This window comes from Scyliorhinus torazame, chromosome 5, assembly GCF_047496885.1.
Source record: "Scyliorhinus torazame isolate Kashiwa2021f chromosome 5, sScyTor2.1, whole genome shotgun sequence".
Lineage (NCBI taxonomy): Eukaryota > Metazoa > Chordata > Chondrichthyes > Carcharhiniformes > Scyliorhinidae > Scyliorhinus > Scyliorhinus torazame.
In genome coordinates, this window is record NC_092711.1 from 112,616,013 (window position 1) to 112,633,743 (window position 17,731).

Here is a 17,731-nt window from a genome sequence, read left to right on the forward strand (position 1 = left end):
TGCAGGTTAATAATAATAATCTTTATTCTTATCACAAGTAGGCTTACATTAACACCAGGTTGGTGTTGAGGATCGTCAGAAGATACAGCAGGACCTAGATAGGTTGGAGACTTGGGCAGAGAAATGGCAAATAGAGTTTAATCCGGACAAATGTGAGGTAATGCATTTTGGTAGGTCTAACGTAGAGGGGACATATTCCGTAAATGGGAAAACTCTTAGGAATATAGAAAGTCAGAGAGATCTGGGCGCACAGGTTCACAGATCTTTGAAGGTGGCAACACAAGCTTAGGAATGCTTGCCTTCCTTGGACGGGGGTATAAAAACTAGCAAGTCATGCTACAGTTCTATAGAACCTTGTTAAGGCCACACTTGGAATATTGCGCACAATTCTGGTCGCCACCCTACCAGAAGGATGTGCAGGCTTTGGAGAGGGTGAAGAGGAGGTTTACCAGGATGTTGCCTGGTCTTGACGGTGTTAGCTATGTGGAGAGACTGAATAGACTCGGACTGTTTTCATTAGAAAGACGGAGGTTGAGGGATGACCTGATAGAGTCCACAAGATTATAGAGTTGATGTGCAAGCACTCTTTCCCACGTTGGAGGGGTCAGTCATCAGGGTGCACAGGTTTAAGGTCCCTGGGGCAAAGTTTAGAGGAGATGTGCGAGGCAGGTTATTTTACGCAGAGGGTGGTGAGTGCCTGGAACACATTGCCAGGGGAGGTTATGGAAACAGATACATTAACGGCGTTCAAAAGGCATCTTGACAAACACGTGGATAGGATGGGTATAGAGGGATTCGGCACAAGGAAGTGCTGAGGGTTTTGGCAAAGATCTGTATCATGACCGGCACAGGCTTAGAGGGCCAATAAAGTATCTGTCAAACTTGAGCTTCAATATATTCAATGACCAAAGGGCATGTTCCTGCGCTGTATTGTTCTTCTTTGTTCGTTGAAATAGTTGAGGCCATTGCATTGTATGTTTTCAAGAATAATAATATTCTTTATTGTCACAAGTAGGCTTACATTGCAATGAAGTTACTGTGAAAAGCCCCAAGTCGCCACATTCCGGCGCCTGTTCGGGTACACGGAGGGAGAATTTAGAATGTCCAAATTACCTAACAGCACGTCTTTCGCGACTAGTGGGAGGAAACCGGAGCACCCGGGGGAAACCCACGCAGACGCAGGGAGAACGTGCAGACTCCAGACAGTGACCCAGCCGGGAATTGAACCGGAGACCCTGGCGCTGTAAAGCCACAGTGCTAACCACTGTGCTGCCCACACAGCAGAAGCAGTTAGATATAGCACTTACGGCGAAGGAGATCAAAGGATATGGAGGGGAAAGCGGGATTGGGCTATTGAGTTGGAGACAAGCCACGATCATCATGAATGGTGGAGCAGGCTCGAAGGGCCAAATTGCCTCTTCCTGCTCCTATTTTCTATGTAATCCCTTCCCACACTGAGAGCAGGTGAATGGCCTCTCCCAGTGTGAACTCGCTGGTGTGTCTGCAGACTGGATAACTGTGTGAATCCATTCCCACAGAGGGAGCAGATGAATGGTTCTCCCGAGTGTGAATCCGCTTATGTTTCCGCAAGGGGATGAAGCAATAAATCCCTTCCCTCACTGAAAGCAGGCGAATGGCCTCTCCTCAGTGTGAACTTGCTGGTGTCTCTCCAGGATGGAAAAATCACAGAATCCCTTCCCACACTGAGAGCAGATGAATGACGTCTCCCCAGTGTGAACTCGCTGATGTCTCCGCAGAGTGGATGAATCAATGAATCCCTTCTCACACTGAGAACAGGTGAATGGCTTCTCCCCAGTGTGAATTCGCTGGTGTGACTGCAGGGTGGATAACTGAGTGAATCCCTTCCCGCATTGAGAGCAGGAGAATGGCCTCTCCCCAGTGTGAATTCGCTGATGTCTCCGCAGGGTGAATGAAGTACAGAATCTCTGCCCACACCGAGAGCAAGTGAATGGCTTCTCCCCAGTGTGAACTCGTTGGTGTGACTGCAGGCTGGGTAACTGAGTGAATCCCTTCCCGCATTGAGAGCAGGTGAATGGCCTCTCCCCAGTGTGAACTCGCTGATGTTTCTGCAGGCTGGATGAATCAATGAACCCCTTCTCACACTGAGAGCAGATGAACGGCCTCTCCCCAGTGTGAACTCGCTGATGTGTCTGCAAGGTGGATGAATGACTGAATTCCTTTCCACATTGAGAGCAGGTGAATGGCCTCTCCCCAGTGTGAACTCGCTGGTGTCTCTGCAGACTTGATAACCGAGTGAATCCCTTCCCACACTGAGAGCAGGTGAATGGCCTCTCCCCAGTGTGAACCTCCAGCTGAGATGGGACTCTGTATCGCTTCCCAGAGTCACCACATTTCCACAGTTTCTCCATGTTTTGGGCCTCCTCGTGTCTCTCCAGATTGGACAATCAGTGGAAGTTTTGTCTACACACAGAACATGTGCACTGTCTCTCCTCACTCTGAATGGTGTGATGTTTTTTCAGGCTGTGTATCTGGTTGAAACTCTTTCCACAGTCAGTTCACTGGAACTCTCTCACTCGGGTGTGGGTCTCGGTGCTTTTCCAGTCACACTGATGTTTCCACAGTCAGTTCACTGGAACACTCTCACTCGGGTGTGGGTTGTGTGGGTCGCAGTGCTTTTCCAGTCACACTCACGTTTAAAATTCTTTGGAAGTTGACAGTTCGGACAAACATTTCTCCTTCTCGCCGATGATATTCAGATCAGAAGGAATCGAGTGAGTTTGTCACATCGAGACGTGATGTTTGAGATTTCTGTCTGTAATTCCTCCTCTTCCAATATCCTTTGAAAACAATTTACAAAATCATCATTGTTAATACAGGATAAAAATTCAGAACAGACAATTCTAGTTCCTGTGGAACATTATTTCCTCTCTCGTTCTCCAAAAGCTATAAATCTCCATCCCACACAATCTGCCTCCATTCTCACTCTGCTGTATCTAATATTCACCCTCCCAATTCTCCTGAAGGTGCTGATTCATGGTGATTGACAGATCCAAGCTCAGCTCATTGCTTCCTGACCAGGACACAGAGATTAGAATAGGAGCAAGAGTAGACCATTCAGCCCAGCGGCTCTGCTCAACTATTCATTGAGATCCATGGCCGATCTACCTCAGCACCATTTTCCCACACGATCCACATATCCCTCGATATCTTCAATATCTAGAAACCTGTCAATATTTGTCTTGAACATACCCGATGACTGAGGCTCCACATTCCTCTGGGTAGAGAATTCCAAAGCTTTCCCACATCCTCGAGTGAAGAAATTCCTCCTCATCTCTGCTTTCTCTCTATTTTCCGACCTGATCCCCATAACCCTTAACTCCATTGTTAATAAAATATCTGTCCAACTTGTGCTTCAATATATTCAATGACCCCCAGATACAACTGGTCCCTGTGGAAGAGAAATCCAAAGACTAACAACCCTCTGAGGGAAGAGATGACTGGAAATCTATAATGTCGCTGCAGTCTTATATTACAAGATGAGAAATAATAATACATTTACTTTATTACAAACTGTAAATAATATATCTAATCTGTACCATGTAACAACACTAGACATATCTCTGTTCATTATTAATTTAAAAAAAAAAAAATATTTTATTGAAAATTTTTGGTCAACCAACACAGTACATTGTGCATCCTTTACACAATATTATAACAACACAAATAACAATGACCTATTTTATAAACAGAAAATGAATAAATAATAAATAACAAAAATGAAAACTAACCCTAATTGGCAACTGCCTTATCACAAGTAACACTCTCCAAAAATATAATTTAACAGTCCAATATATAATTATCTGTAGCAACGACCTATACATATTATACAGTATATATATTAACAACCCTGAGAGTCCTTCTGGTTCCTCCTCCCCCCCCCCCCCCTCTCCCACCTCCCCCCCCCCCCCCCCCCCCCCCATCCCCACCCTGGGCTGCTGCTGCTGCCTTCTTTTTTCCATTCCATCTATCTTTCTGCGAGGTATTCGACGAACGGTTGCCACCGCCTGGTGAACCCTTGAGCCGACCCCCTTAGGACGAACTTAATCCGCTCTAGCTTTATAAACCCTGCCATGTTATTTATCCAGGTCTCCACCCCCGGGGGCTTGGCTTCTTTCCACATTAGCAATATCCTACGCCGGGCTACTAGGGACGCAAAGGCCAAAACATCGGCCTCTCTCGCCTCCTGCACTCCCGGCTCTTGTGCAACCCCAAATATAGCCAACCCCCAGCTTGGTTCGACCCGGACCCCTACTACTTTTGAAAGCACCTTTGTCACCCCCATCCAAAACCCCTGTAGTGCCGGGCATGACCAAAACATATGGGTATGATTCGCTGGGCTTCTCGAGCACCTCGCACACCTATCCTCAACCCCCAAAAATTTACTGAGCCGTGCTCCAGTCATATGCGCCCTGTATAATACCTTAAACTGAATCAGGCTTAGCCTGGCACACGAGGACGACGAGTTTACCCTGCTTAGGGCATCTGCCCACAGCCCCTCCTCGATCTCCTCCCCCAGCTCTTCTTCCCATTTCCCTTTTAGTTCATCTACCATAGTCTCCCCTTCGTCCCTCATTTCCCTATATATATCTGACACCTTACCATCCCCCACCCATGTCTTTGAGATCACTCTGTCCTGCACCTCTTGTGTCGGGAGCTGCGGGAATTCCCTCACCTGTTGCCTCACAAAAGCCCTCAGTTGCATATACCTGAATGCATTCCCTTGGGGCAACCCATATTTCTCGGTCAGCGCTCCCAGACTCGCAAACTTCCCATCCACAAACAGATCTTTCAGTTGCGTTATTCCTGCTCTTTGCCACATTCCATATCCCCCATCCATTCTCCCCGGGGCAAACCTATGGTTGTTTCTTATCGGGGACCCCCCCAAGGCTCCAGTCTTTCCCCTATGCCGTCTCCACTGTCCCCAAATCTTCAGTGTAGCCACCACCACCGGGCTTGTGGTGTAGTTCCTCGGTGAGAACGGCAATGGGGCTGTCACCATAGCCTGTAGGCTAGTCCCCCTACAGGACGCCCTCTCTAATCTCTTCCACGCCGCTCCCTCCTCCTCTCCCATCCACTTACTCACCATTGAAATATTAGCGGCCCAATAATACTCACTTAGGCTCGGTATTGCCAGCCCCCCCCTATCCCTGCTACGCTGTAAGAATCCCTTCCTCACCCTCGGGGTCTTCCCGGCCCACACAAAACCCATGATGCTCTTTTCGATCCTTTAAAAAAAAGCCTTCGTGATCACCACCGGGAGGCACTGAAACACAAAGAGGAATCTCGGGAGGACCACCATCTTAACCGCCTGCACCCTCCCTGCCAGTGACAGGGATACCATATCCCATCTCTTGAAATCCTTCTCCATTTGTTCCACCAACCGCGTTAAATTTAACCTATGCAATGCGCCCCAATTCTTGGCTATCTGGATCCCCAGGTAACAAAAGTCCCTTGTTACCTTCCTCAATGGTAGGTCCTCTATTTCTCTACTCTGCTCCCCTGGATGCACCACAAACAACTCACTTTTCCCCATGTTCAATTTATACCCTGAAAAATCCCCAAACTCCCAAGTATCCGCATTATTTCTGGCATCCCCTCCGCCGGGTCTGCCACATATAGTAACAAATCGTCCGCATACAAAGATACCCGGTGTTCTTCTCCTCCTCCTCTAAGTACTCCCCTCCACTTCTTGGAACCCCTCAACGCTATCGCCAGGGGCTCAATCGCCAGTGCAAACAATAATGGGGACAGAGGGCATCCCTGCCTTGTCCCTCTATGGAGCCGAAAATATGCAGATCCCCGTCCATTCGTGACCACCATTATTAATTTAATGTCCCCTGAAATGTCAGCCATCTCCTGGGGAACCCACCCCTTTAATTGTGAACATTAGGAAAGAGACCATCCTTTTTTAAAATAAATTTAGAATAACAAAGAACAAAGAAAAGTACAGCGCAGGAACAGGCCCTTCGGCCCTCTAAGCCTGCGCCGACCATGCTGACGGCCTAAACTAAAATCTTCGACACTTCCGGGGTCCGTATCCCTCTATTCCCATCCTATCATGTATTTGTCACGATGCCCCTTCAACGTCAATTATTTTTTTCCAATTCAGGGGCAATTTAGCGTGGCCAATCCACCTAGACATGGGGAGAATGTGCAGAGATGTGCAAAATCCCCATGGATCGTGACCCGGGGCTGGGATCGAACCCAGTCCTCGGTGCCGTGAGACAGCAGTGTTAACCGCTGCGCCACCATGCCACCAGTGAGCATCCTTTTAGTTAAGACAAATAAATGTGCCAACCTGTTAAGGAGATGTGTGGGAGGAGTTGGAAACACTTTGTGGAGCCGCAAATCTGCATGAATTTTATCCCCCAATTATAATATAATAATTTTTCTTGTCACAAGCTTACATTAACACTGCAATCAAGTTACTGTGAAAAGCCCCTAGTCGCCACATTCCGGCCCCTGTTCGGGTACACTGAGAGAGATTTCAAAATGTCCAATTCACAACAGAAATTCATCCCAAGCAGGAGGAAACGTGTTAAAGGGGAGGACAAGGCATCCATGGTTGACGAGGGAAGTCAAGGACAGCATAAAAGAAAAAGCATACAAATTGGCGAGTTTTAGTGGGAAACCAGAGGATTGGGAAGCCTTTAAAAGTGATCAGAGGACATCTATAAAAGCAATAAAGGAAGATGAAATATGAGTGCAAACCAGCTAGTAATAAGTGAAGATGTGAAGAGTTTTTTTCAATATATAAAAGGTAAGAGAGAGGCAAAAATAGACATTGGACCACTGGAAAATGTGGCTGGAGAAGTAATAATAGGAAACAAAGAATTGGCAGAGCAACTGAACAGTTACATTTCATCAGTCTTCACGGTGGAAGACACCAGTGGGATGCCAGAGATCCAGGAGAATCAGGGGGCCAAGGTGAGTGCAGCGGCCATCAATAAGGTGAAAGGTTCTGGGGAAACTGAAAGGTCTGAAGGTGGATAAACCACCTGGACCGGATGGACTACACCCCAGGGTTCTAAAAGAGATAGCTGAGAAAATTGTGGAGGCATTGGTGGTGATCTTTCAGAAATCACTGGAGGCAGGAAGGGTCCCAGAGGACTGGAAAGTGGCTAATGTAACACTGCTGTTTAAGAAGGGAGGGAGGGAAAAGATGGGAAGTTATGGGCCAGTTAGCCTGACTTCGGTCATTGGTAAGATTTTAGAGTCCGTTATTAAAGACGAGATCGCGGAGTACTTGGAAGTGCATGGTAAAGTAGGTCTGAGTCAGCACAGCTTTGTCAAAGGGAGGTCATGTCTGACAAATCTGTTAGAGTTCTTTGAGGAAGTAACAAGGAACTTAGACAAAGGACGTGATTTATTTAGATTTCCAGAAGGCCTTTGACAAGGTGCCGCAGAGGAGACTGTTAAATATGTTAAGAGTTCATGGTGTTAAGAGTAAGATAGAGGATTGGCTGACCGGCAGAAGGCAGAGAGTGGGGATAAAGGGGTCTTTTTCAGGATGACAGCCGGTGACTAGTGATGTACCTCAGGTGTCTGTGCTGGGATCACAACTTTTCACAATATACATGAATGATCTGGAAGAAGGTACTGAAGGCACTGTTGCTAAGTTTGCACATGATACAAAGATCTGTGGAGGGACAGGTAGTATTGAGGAAGCAAGAGGGCTGCAGAAGGACTTGGACAAGCTAGGAGAGTGGGCAATGAAGTGGCAAATGAAATAAAGAACAAAGAAAAGTACAGCACAGGAACAGGCCCTTCGGCCATCCAAGCCTGTGCCAAACATGCTGCCTGTCTAAACTAAAATCTTCTACACTTTCTGAGTCCGTATCCCTCTATTCCCATCCTATTCATGTATTTGAGTCGATTTCGGCGGCGTTAGAGCAGCTGGTTAGTCAGTTTCTGCGGGAGCATTGCGGAAGGAGGGTGCTGGGAGGTAAGTCAACCTTTAAAAGCACTTCTCTTTGCAGGGGCAGGCCAGTCGATTTCGGTGGCGTGAGAGCAGCTGGTTAGTCAGTTTCAGCGGGAGCATTGCGGAAGGAGGGTGCTGGGAGGTAAGTCAACCTTTAAAAGTACTTCTCTTTGCAGGGGCAGGCCAGTCGATTTCGGCGGCGTGAGAGCAGCTGGTTAGTCAGTTTCAGCGGGAGCATTGCGGAAGGAGGGTGCTGGGAGGTAAGTCAACCTTTAAAAGCACTTCTCTTTGCAGGGGCAGGCCAGTCGATTTCGGTGGCGTGAGAGCAGCTGGTTAGTCAGTTTCAGCGGGAGCATTGCGGAAGGAGGGTGCTGGGAGGTAAGTCAACCTTTAAAAGTACTTCTCTTTGCAGGGGCAGGCCAGTCGATTTCGGCGGCGTGAGAGCAGCTGGTTAGTCAGTTTCAGCGGGAGCATTGCGGAAGGAGGGTGCTGGGAGGTAAGTCAACCTTTAAAAGCACTTCTCTTTGCAGGGGCAGGCCAGTCGATTTCGGTGGCGTGAGAGCAGCTGGTTAGTCAGTTTCAGCGGGAGCATTGCGGAAGGAGGGTGCTGGGAGGTAAGTCAACCTTTAAAAGCACTTCTCTTTGCAGGGGCAGGCCAGTCGATTTCGGCGGCGTGAGAGCAGCTGGTTAGTCAGTTTCAGCGGGAGCATTGCGGAAGGAGGGTGCTGGGAGGTAAGTCAACCTTTAAAAGCACTTCTCTTTGCAGGGGCAGGCCAGTCGATTTCGGTGGCGTGAGAGCAGCTGGTTAGTCAGTTTCAGCGGGAGCATTGCGGAAGGAGGGTGCTGGGAGGTAAGTCAACCTTTAAAAGCACTTCTCTTTGCAGGGGCAGGCCAGTCGATTTCGGCGGCGTGAGAGCAGCTGGTTAGTCAGTTTCAGCGGGAGCATTGCGGAAGGAGGGTGCTGGGAGGTAAGTCAACCTTTAAAAGCACTTCTCTTTGCAGGGGCAGGCCAGTCGATTTCGGTGGCGTGAGAGCAGCTGGTTAGTCAGTTTCAGCGGGAGCATTGCGGAAGGAGGGTGCTGGGAGGTAAGTCAACCTTTAAAAGTACTTCTCTTTGCAGGGGCAGGCCAGTCGATTTCGGCGGCGTGAGAGCAGCTGGTTAGTCAGTTTCAGCGGGAGCATTGCGGAAGGAGGGTGCTGGGAGGTAAGTCAACCTTTAAAAGCACTTCTCTTTGCAGGGGCAGGCCAGTCGATTTCGGCGGCGTGAGAGCAGCTGGTTAGTCAGTTTCAGCGGGAGCATTGCGGAAGGAGGGTGCTGGGAGGTAAGTCAACCTTTAAAAGTACTTCTCTTTGCAGGGGCAGGCCAGTCGATTTCGGCGGCGTGAGAGCAGCTGGTTAGTCAGTTTCAGCGGGAGCATTGCGGAAGGAGGGTGCTGGGAGGTAAGTCAACCTTTAAAAGCACTTCTCTTTGCAGGGGCAGGCCAGTCGATTTCGGTGGCGTGAGAGCAGCTGGTTAGTCAGTTTCAGCGGGAGCATTGCGGAAGGAGGGTGCTGGGAGGTAAGTCAACCTTTAAAAGCACTTCTCTTTGCAGGGGCAGGCCAGTCGATTTCGGCGGCGTGAGAGCAGCTGGTTAGTCAGTTTCAGCGGGAGCATTGCGGAAGGAGGGTGCTGGGAGGTAAGTCAACCTTTAAAAGCACTTCTCTTTGCAGGGGCAGGCCAGTCGATTTCGGCGGCGTGAGAGCAGCTGGTGAGTGGTGAGTCAGTTTCAGCAGGAGCTGAGACTTTTTCTCTTTTCTTTAAATTAGTTTTTTAGGCGGGATCAGGAAGTCGACCCGCGGACGTCTGGGAAGACCCTCACCAATAAATTCTGGTGGAGAGGAAACCCGAGACACTACACGTGTAGTGTCTCCCACCCGCCCTCCTCCTCTAACCTAATAATAAAACCCATTGGTCTGAGGTAAGTACCATATTTTTATTATATTATTATTATTTTTTATAAAAATTTAATTTAGTTGTTAGCCAGATCTTGGTAGAAAGTTAGAGGAATGGCAGGGAAGGGAGTACAATGTTCCTCCTGCAGGATGTTTGAGGTGAGGGATGCAGTTAGTGTCCCTGCTGATTTTACCTGCAGGAAGTGCTGCCATCTCCAGCTCCTCCAAGACCGAGTTAGGGAACTGGAGCTGGAGTTGGAAGAACTTCGGATCATTCGGGAGGCAGAAGGGGTCATAGATAGCAGCTTCAGGGAATTAGTTACACCAAAGATTGGAGATAGGTGGGTAACTGTAAGAGGGACTGGGAAAAAACAGTCAGTGCAGGGATCCCCTGCGGTCGTTCCCCTGAGAAACAAGTATACCGCTTTGGATACTTGTGGGGGGGGGGACTTACCAGGGGTAAGCCATGGGGTACGGGCCTCTGGCACGGAGTCTGTCCCTGTTGCTCAGAAGGGAAGGGGGGAGAGGAGCAGAGCATTAGTAATTGGGGACTCTATAGTCAGGGGCACAGATAGGAGATTTTGTGGGAGCGTGAGAGACTCACGTTTGGTATGTTGCCTCCCAGGTGCAAGGGTACGTGATGTCTCGATCGTGTTTTCCGGGTCCTTAGGGGGGAGGGGGAGCAGCCCCAAGTCGTGGTCCACATTGGCACCAACGACATAGGTAGGAAAGGGGACAAGGATGTCAGGCAGGCTTTCAGGGAGCTAGGATGGAAGCTCAGAACTAGAACAAACAGAGTTGTTATCTCTGGGTTGTTGCCCGTGCCACGTGATAAGTGACATGAGGAATAGGGAGAGAGAGCATTTAAACACGTGGCTACAGGGATGGTGCAGGAGGGAGGGTTTCAGATTTTTGGATAACTGGGGCTCTTTCTGGGGAAGGTGGGACCTCTACAGACAGGATGGTCTACATCTGAACCTGAGGGGCACAAATATCCTGGGGGGGAGATTTGTTAGTGCTCTTTGGGGGGGTTTAAACTAATGCAGCAGGGGCATGGGAACCTGGATTGTAGTTTTAGGGTAAGGGAGAATGAGAGTATAGAGGTCAGGAGCACAGATTTGACGTCGCAGGAGGGGGCCAGCGTTCAGGTAGGTGGTTTGAAGTGTGTCTACTTCAATGCCAGGAGTATACGAAACAAGGTAGGGGAACTGGCAGCGTGGGTTGGTACCTGGGACTTCGATGTTGTGGCCATTTCGGAGACATGGATAGAGCAGGGACAGGAATGGATGTTGCAGGTTCCGGGGTTTAGGTGTTTTAGTAAGCTCAGAGAAGGAGGCAAAAGAGGGGCAGGTGTGGCGCTGCTAGTCAAGAGCAGTATTACGGTGGCGGAGAGGATGCTAGATGGGGACTCTTCTTCCGAGGTAGTATTGGCTGAAGTTAGAAACAGGAAAGGAGAGGTCACCCTGTTGGGAGTTTTTTATAGGCCTCCTAATAGTTCTAGGGATGTAGAGGAAAGGATGGCGAAGATGATTCTGGATATGAGCGAAAGTAACAGGGTAGTTATTATGGGAGACTTTAACTTTCCAAATATTGAATGGAAAAGATATAGTTCGAGTACAATAGATGGGTCGTTTTTTGTACAGTGTGTGCAGGAGGGTTTCCTGAAACAATATGTTGACAGGCCAACAAGATGCAAGGCCACGTTGGATTTGGTTTTGGGTAATGAACCAGGCCAGGTGTTGGATTTGGAGGTAGGAGAGCACTTTGGGGACAGTGACCACAATTCGGTGACGTTTACGTTAATGATGGAAAGGGATAAGTATACACCGCAGGGCAAGAGTTATAGCTGGGGGAAGGGCAATTATGATGCCATTAGACGTGACTTGGGGGGGATAAGGTGGAGAAGTAGGCTGCAAGTGTTGGGCACACTGGATAAGTGGGGCTTGTTCAAGGATCAGCTACTGCGTGTTCTTGATAAGTATGTACCGGTCAGACAGGGAGGAAGGCGTCGAGCGAGGGAACCGTGGTTTACCAGGGAAGTGGAATCTCTTGTTAAGAGGAAGAAGGAGGCCTATGTGAAGATGAAGTGTGAAGTTTCGGTTGGGGCGATGGATAGTTACAAGGTAGCGAGGAAGGATCTAAAGAGAGAGCTAAGACGAGCAAGGAGGGGACATGAGAAGTATTTGGCAGGAAGGATCAAGGAAAACCCAAAAGCTTTCTATAGGTATGTCAGGAATAAGCGAATGACTAGGGAAAGAGTAGGACCAGTCAAGGACAGGGATGGGAAATTGTGTGTGGAGTCTGAAGAGATAGGCGAGATACTAAATGAATATTTTTCGTCAGTATTCACTCAGGAAAAAGATAATGTTGTGGAGGAGAATGCTGAGTCCCAGGCTAATAGAATAGATGGCATTGAGGTACGTAGGGAAGAGGTGTTGGCAATTCTGGACAGGCTGAAAATAGATAAGTCCCCGGGACCTGATGGGATTTATCCTAGGATTCTCTGGGAGGCCAGGGAAGAGATTTCTGGACCTTTGGCTTTGATTTTTATGTCATCATTGGCTACAGGAATAGTGCCAGAGGACTGGAGGACAGCAAATGTGGTCCCTTTGTTCAAAAAGGGGAGCAGAGACAACCCCGGCAACTATAGACCGGTGAGCCTCACGTCTGTAGTGGGTAAAGTCTTGGAGGGGATTATAAGGGACAAGATTTATAATCATCTAGATAGGAATGATATGATCAGGGATAGTCAGCATGGCTTTGTGAAGGGTAGGTCATGCCTCACAAACCTTATTGAGTTCTTTGAGAAGGTGACTGAACAGGTAGACGAGGGTAGAGCAGTTGATGTGGTGTATATGGATTTCAGCCAAGCGTTTGATAAGGTTCCCCACGGTAGGCTATTGCAAAAAATACGGAGGCTGGGGATTGAGGGTGATTTAGAGATGTGGATCAGAAATTGGCTAGCTGAAAGAAGACAGAGGGTGGTGGTTGATGGGAAATGTTCAGAATGGAGTACAGTCACAAGTGGAGTACCACAAGGATCTGTTCTGGGGCCGTTGCTGTTTGTCATTTTTATCAATGACCTAGAGGAAGGCACAGAAGGGTGGGTGAGTAAATTTGCAGATGATACTAAAGTCGGTGGTGTTGTCGATAGTGTGGAAGGATGTAGCAGGTTACAGAGGGATATAGATAAGCTGCAGAGCTGGGCTGAGAGGTGGCAAATGGAGTTTAATGTAGAGAAGTGTGAGGTGATTCACTTTGGAAGGAATAACAGGAATGCGGAATATTTGGCTAATGGTAAAGTTCTTGAAAGTGTGGCTGAGCAGAGGGATCTAGGTGTCCATGTACATAGATCCCTGAAAGTGGCCACCCAGGTTGATAGGGTTGTGAAGAAGGCCTATGGAGTGTTGGCCTTTATTGGTAGAGGGATTGAGTTCCGGAGTCGAGAGGTCATGTTGCAGCTGTACAGAACTCTGGTCCGGCCGCATTTGGAGTATTGCGTACAGTTCTGGTCACCGCATTATAGGAAGGACGTGGAGGCTTTGGAGCGGGTGCAGAGGAGATTTACCAGGATGTTGCCTGGTATGGAGGGAAAATCTTATGAGGAAAGGCTGACGGACTTGAGGTTGTTTTCGTTGGAGAGAAGAAGGTTAAGAGGAGACTTAATAGAGGCATACAAAATGATCAGGGGGTTGGATAGGGTGGACAGTGAGAGCCTTCTCCCGCGGATGGATATGGCTGGCACGAGGGGACATAACTTTAAACTGAGGGGTAATAGATATAGGACAGAGGTCAGAGGTAGGTTCTTTACGCAAAGAGTAGTGAGGCCGTGGAATGCCCTACCTGCTACAGTAGTGAACTCGCCAACATTGAGGGCATTTAAAAGTTTATTGGATAAACATATGGATGATAATGGCATAGTGTAGGTTAGATGGCTTTTGTTTCGGTGCAACATCGTGGGCCGAAGGGCCTGTACTGCGCTGTATTGTTCTATGTTCTATATGTTCTATGCCCCTTAAATGTCACTATCGTCCCTACTTCCACCACCTCCTCCGGCAGCGAGTTCCAGGCACCCACTACCCACTGTGTAAAAAAACTTGCCTCGTAGATCTCCTCTAAACCTTGCCCCTCGCACCTTAAACCAATGCCCCCGAGTAGTTGACCCTTCGACTCTGGGGAAAATCCACTCTGTCTATGCCCCTCATAATTTTGTAGATCACTATCTGGTCACCCCTCAACCTCCGTCGTTCCAGTGAGAACAAACCAAGTTTATTCAACCGCTCCTCATAGCTAATGCCCTCCATACCAGGCAACATCCTGGTAAATCTCTTCTGCACCCTCTCTAAAGCCTCCACATCCTTCTGGTAGTGTGGCGACCAGAATTGAACACTATACTCCAAGTGTGGCCTAACTAAGGTTCTATGCAGCTGCAACATGACCTGCCAATTCTTATACTCAATGCCCCGTCCAATGAAGTCAAGCATGCCTTATGCCTTCTTGACAACCTCCTCCACCTGTGTTGCCCGGTTCAGTGACCTGTGGACCTGTATACCTAGATCTCTCTGACTAACAATACTCTTGAGGGTTCTACCATTCACTGTATATTCCCTACCTGCATTATACCTTCCAAAATACATTACCTCACATTTGTCCGGATTAAACTCCATAAAATACAATAAATACAATGTGGAAAAGTGTGAGGTTGTGCACTTTGGAAGGAGGAATTTAGGCACAGACTATTTTCTAAGTGGGGAAATGCTTCGGAAATCAAAAGCACAAAAGGACTTGGGAATCCTAGTTCATGATTCTCTTAAGGTTAATGTGCAAGTTCATGCGGCAGTTAAGAAGGCAAATGCAATGTTAGCATTCATGTCAAGAGGGCTCGAATGCAAGACCAGGGATGTGCTTCAGAGGCTGTATAAGAACAAAGAACAAAGAAATGTACAGCACAGGAACAGGCCCTTCGGCCCTCCAAGCCCGTGCCGACCATACTGCCCGACTAAACTACAATCTTCTACACTTCCTGGGTCCGTATCCTTCTATTCCCATCCTATTCATATATTTGTCAAGATGCCCCTTAAATGTCCCTATCGTCCCTGCCTCCACTACCTCCTCCGGTAGTGAGTTCCAGGCACCCACTACCCTCTGCGTAAAAAACTTGCCTCGTACATCTACTCTAAACTTTGCCCCTCTCACCTTAAACCTATGCCCCCTAGTAATTGACCCCTCTACCCTGGGGAAAAGCCTCTGACTATCCACTCTGTCTATGCCCCTCATAATTTTGTATACCTCTATCAGGTCGCCCCTCAACCTCCTTCGTTCCAGTGAGAACAAACCGAGTTTATTCAATCGCTCCTCATAGCTTATGCCCTCCATACCAGGCAACATTCTGGTAAATCTCTTCTGCACCCTCTCTAAAGCCTCCATATCCTTCTGGTAGTGTGGCGACCAGAATTGAACACTATACTCCAAGTGTGGCCTAACTAAGGTTCTATACAGCTGCAACATGACTTGCCAATTCTTATACTCAATGCCCCGGCCAATGAAGGCAAGCATGCCGTATGCCTTCTTGACTACCTTCTCCACCTGTGTAGCCCCTTTCAGTGATCTGTGGACCTGTACTCCTAGATCTCTTTGACTTTCAATACTCTTGAGGGTTCTACCATTCACCGTATATTCCCTACCTGCATTAGCCCTTCCAAAATGCATTACCTCACATTTGTCCAGGTTAAACTCAATCTGCCATCTCTCCGCCCAAGTCTCCAGACAATCTAAATCCTGCTGTATCCTCAGACAGTCCTCATCGCTATCCGCAATTCCACCAACCTTTGTGTCGTCTGCAAACTTACTAATCAGACCAGTTACATTTTCCTCCAAATCATTTATATATACTACAAAGAGCAAAGGTCCCAGCACTGATCCCTGTGGAACACCACTGGTCACAGCCCTCCAATTAGAAAAGCATCCCTCCATTGCTACCCTCTGCCTTCTATGGCCTAGCCAGTTCTGTATCCACCTTGCCAGTTCACCCCTGATCCCGTGTGACTTCACCTTTTGTACTAGTCTACCATGAGGGACCTTGTCAAAGGCCTTACTGAAGTCCATATAGACAACATCTACTGCCCTACCTGCATCAATCATCTTAGTGACCTCCTCGAAAAACTCTATCAAGTTAGTGAGACACGACCTCCCCTTCACAAAACCGTGCTGCCTCTCACTAATACAAATGGCTCTGGTCAGACACCATTTGGAGTTTTGTGAGCAGTTTTGGGCCCCGTACCTAAGGAAGGATGTGCTGGTCTTGGAAAGGGTCTAGAGGAGGTTCACAAGAATGATCCCGAATGGTCTAATTCTGCTCCAATGTCTTTAGGTCTAATCCTGTAAAAGGAGTTTCCAAAATCCATCGCAGTCAGTCCTCCTCCTGCTCCCTGATCCAGGATGACCGCTCATGCCCCCCGCTGCACTGACCCTCGTTGTCATCAGCAGTCCCTCGATTTGAGGGTGATGTTGACTCAGGGTTGTGAGCTTCTGCCCCGGGTCTTCATGTGACTGAACAGAGCCGCAGAGCTTTGGACACATGGGACAGGATATCTCATAAGGCAGTGAAATCTGGAGAGCAGGATTTGCTTCCTTTTCTTCCCATCTCTGCCACCGCTTTGCATCATCAATAAGACATTGAGAGGGCAGCACGGTAGAGCAGTGGTAGCACTGCAGTCACACGGCGCCTAGGTCCCAGGTTCGATCCCGGCTCTGGGTCACTGTCCGTGTGGAGTTTGCACATTCTCCCGTGTTTGCGTGGGTTTCGCCCCCACAACCCAAAAGATGTGCAGATTAGGTGGATTGGACACACTAAATTGCCCCTTAATTGGAAAAAATGAATTGGGTACTCTAAATTTAAAAAAAAATTTTTTAATAAGACATTGGTACTCAAAGACTAATCCAGTTTGATGGACAAGTTGTCTCCAATCTGAACAATGGGGAACAAGCTCCTCCCACTCATTGAAACAAAGATGACAAACGCGCATGCGCCCTGATGCACATCCAATAAAGATGGCGGCCGTTAATCCGAGCCGAATATGAGGAGCTGCAGCTCCGCTCAGTGCAAACTGGGTCCCGTAAACTTTTCCGAGGTTTGCGATTGCAACAGCTTTACACAACGTTTCCGTCCACTCCCGCGATCTCTCACTCCCTCCATATTGATAAACGCCTCTTACCAATGTCAGATCTGAAGAAAACGTGTTTCTACATCGCCATTACCCACACTGCGCATGCTTCAATCACAACGGGCCCCGCCCCTTATTCTCTTCGTTGGAGGATCAGCCGCTGCCAGTGCTACGGTCCCGCCCCTCGCTTCCTATTGGTCGGGAGTCGCCGTCAATCACCCGGGCATTGTGACGGGTCAGTTGGTGAGAGCGGCCACAGGCTCAGGCTGACTCGCTGATTGCCCAATAATAACAGTGAGAGTCTCAGTGGGACAATCAGACAATAATAGCGGAGATGGGGCCCAGAGGAGAAACAGCAAAGGATTCACTCACTTTGAGAGTAACAAACAGAGTGTCTGTTCCAATAATAAAAGTGTGTGTGAGTGAACACATCTGTGTCTGCACAGATTTCCTGTTGGTGCTCTTGTTTCCGCCCACACAAAGATGTGCAGGTTAGGTGGACTGGTTGTGCTAAATTGTCCCTGGGAGGGGTTATGAGGATAGGGTGGGAGATTGGCCCAGGCAGTGTGATCTTTCAGAGGGACGGTGCAGACTCATGGGACGAATGGCCTCCTTCTGCACTGTAGCAATTAGTCATAGAGTGTCATAGAATTTACAGTGCAGAAGGAGGCCA

The 17,731-nt window shown here is 48.3% G+C and overlaps 2 protein-coding genes across 3 annotated transcripts in view; one reads left to right on the forward strand and one right to left on the reverse strand.

Moving 5' to 3' along the window:
• Positions 1-17,731, forward strand: part of LOC140419458 (uncharacterized) — a 42,402-nt gene that overhangs the window by 13,553 nt on the left and 11,118 nt on the right. The window lies entirely within an intron of this gene.
• The window catches only part of LOC140419460 (uncharacterized), a 27,673-nt gene continuing 9,942 nt past the window's right edge, over positions 1-17,731 (reverse strand). The window contains exons 1-2 of one of the 2 annotated variants that reach the window (XM_072503333.1): positions 17,110-17,171; positions 1-2,819 (exon numbers count right to left, since the gene is read on the reverse strand). In XM_072503333.1, coding sequence (XP_072359434.1) covers positions 1,617-2,390 — 774 coding nt within the window. In that variant the 5' untranslated portion in view covers positions 2,391-2,819; positions 17,110-17,171 and the 3' untranslated portion in view covers positions 1-1,616. Of the gene's footprint in view, positions 2,820-17,109; positions 17,172-17,731 lie in introns of those variants that run through there. The other variant, XM_072503334.1, reaches the window with a different exon arrangement.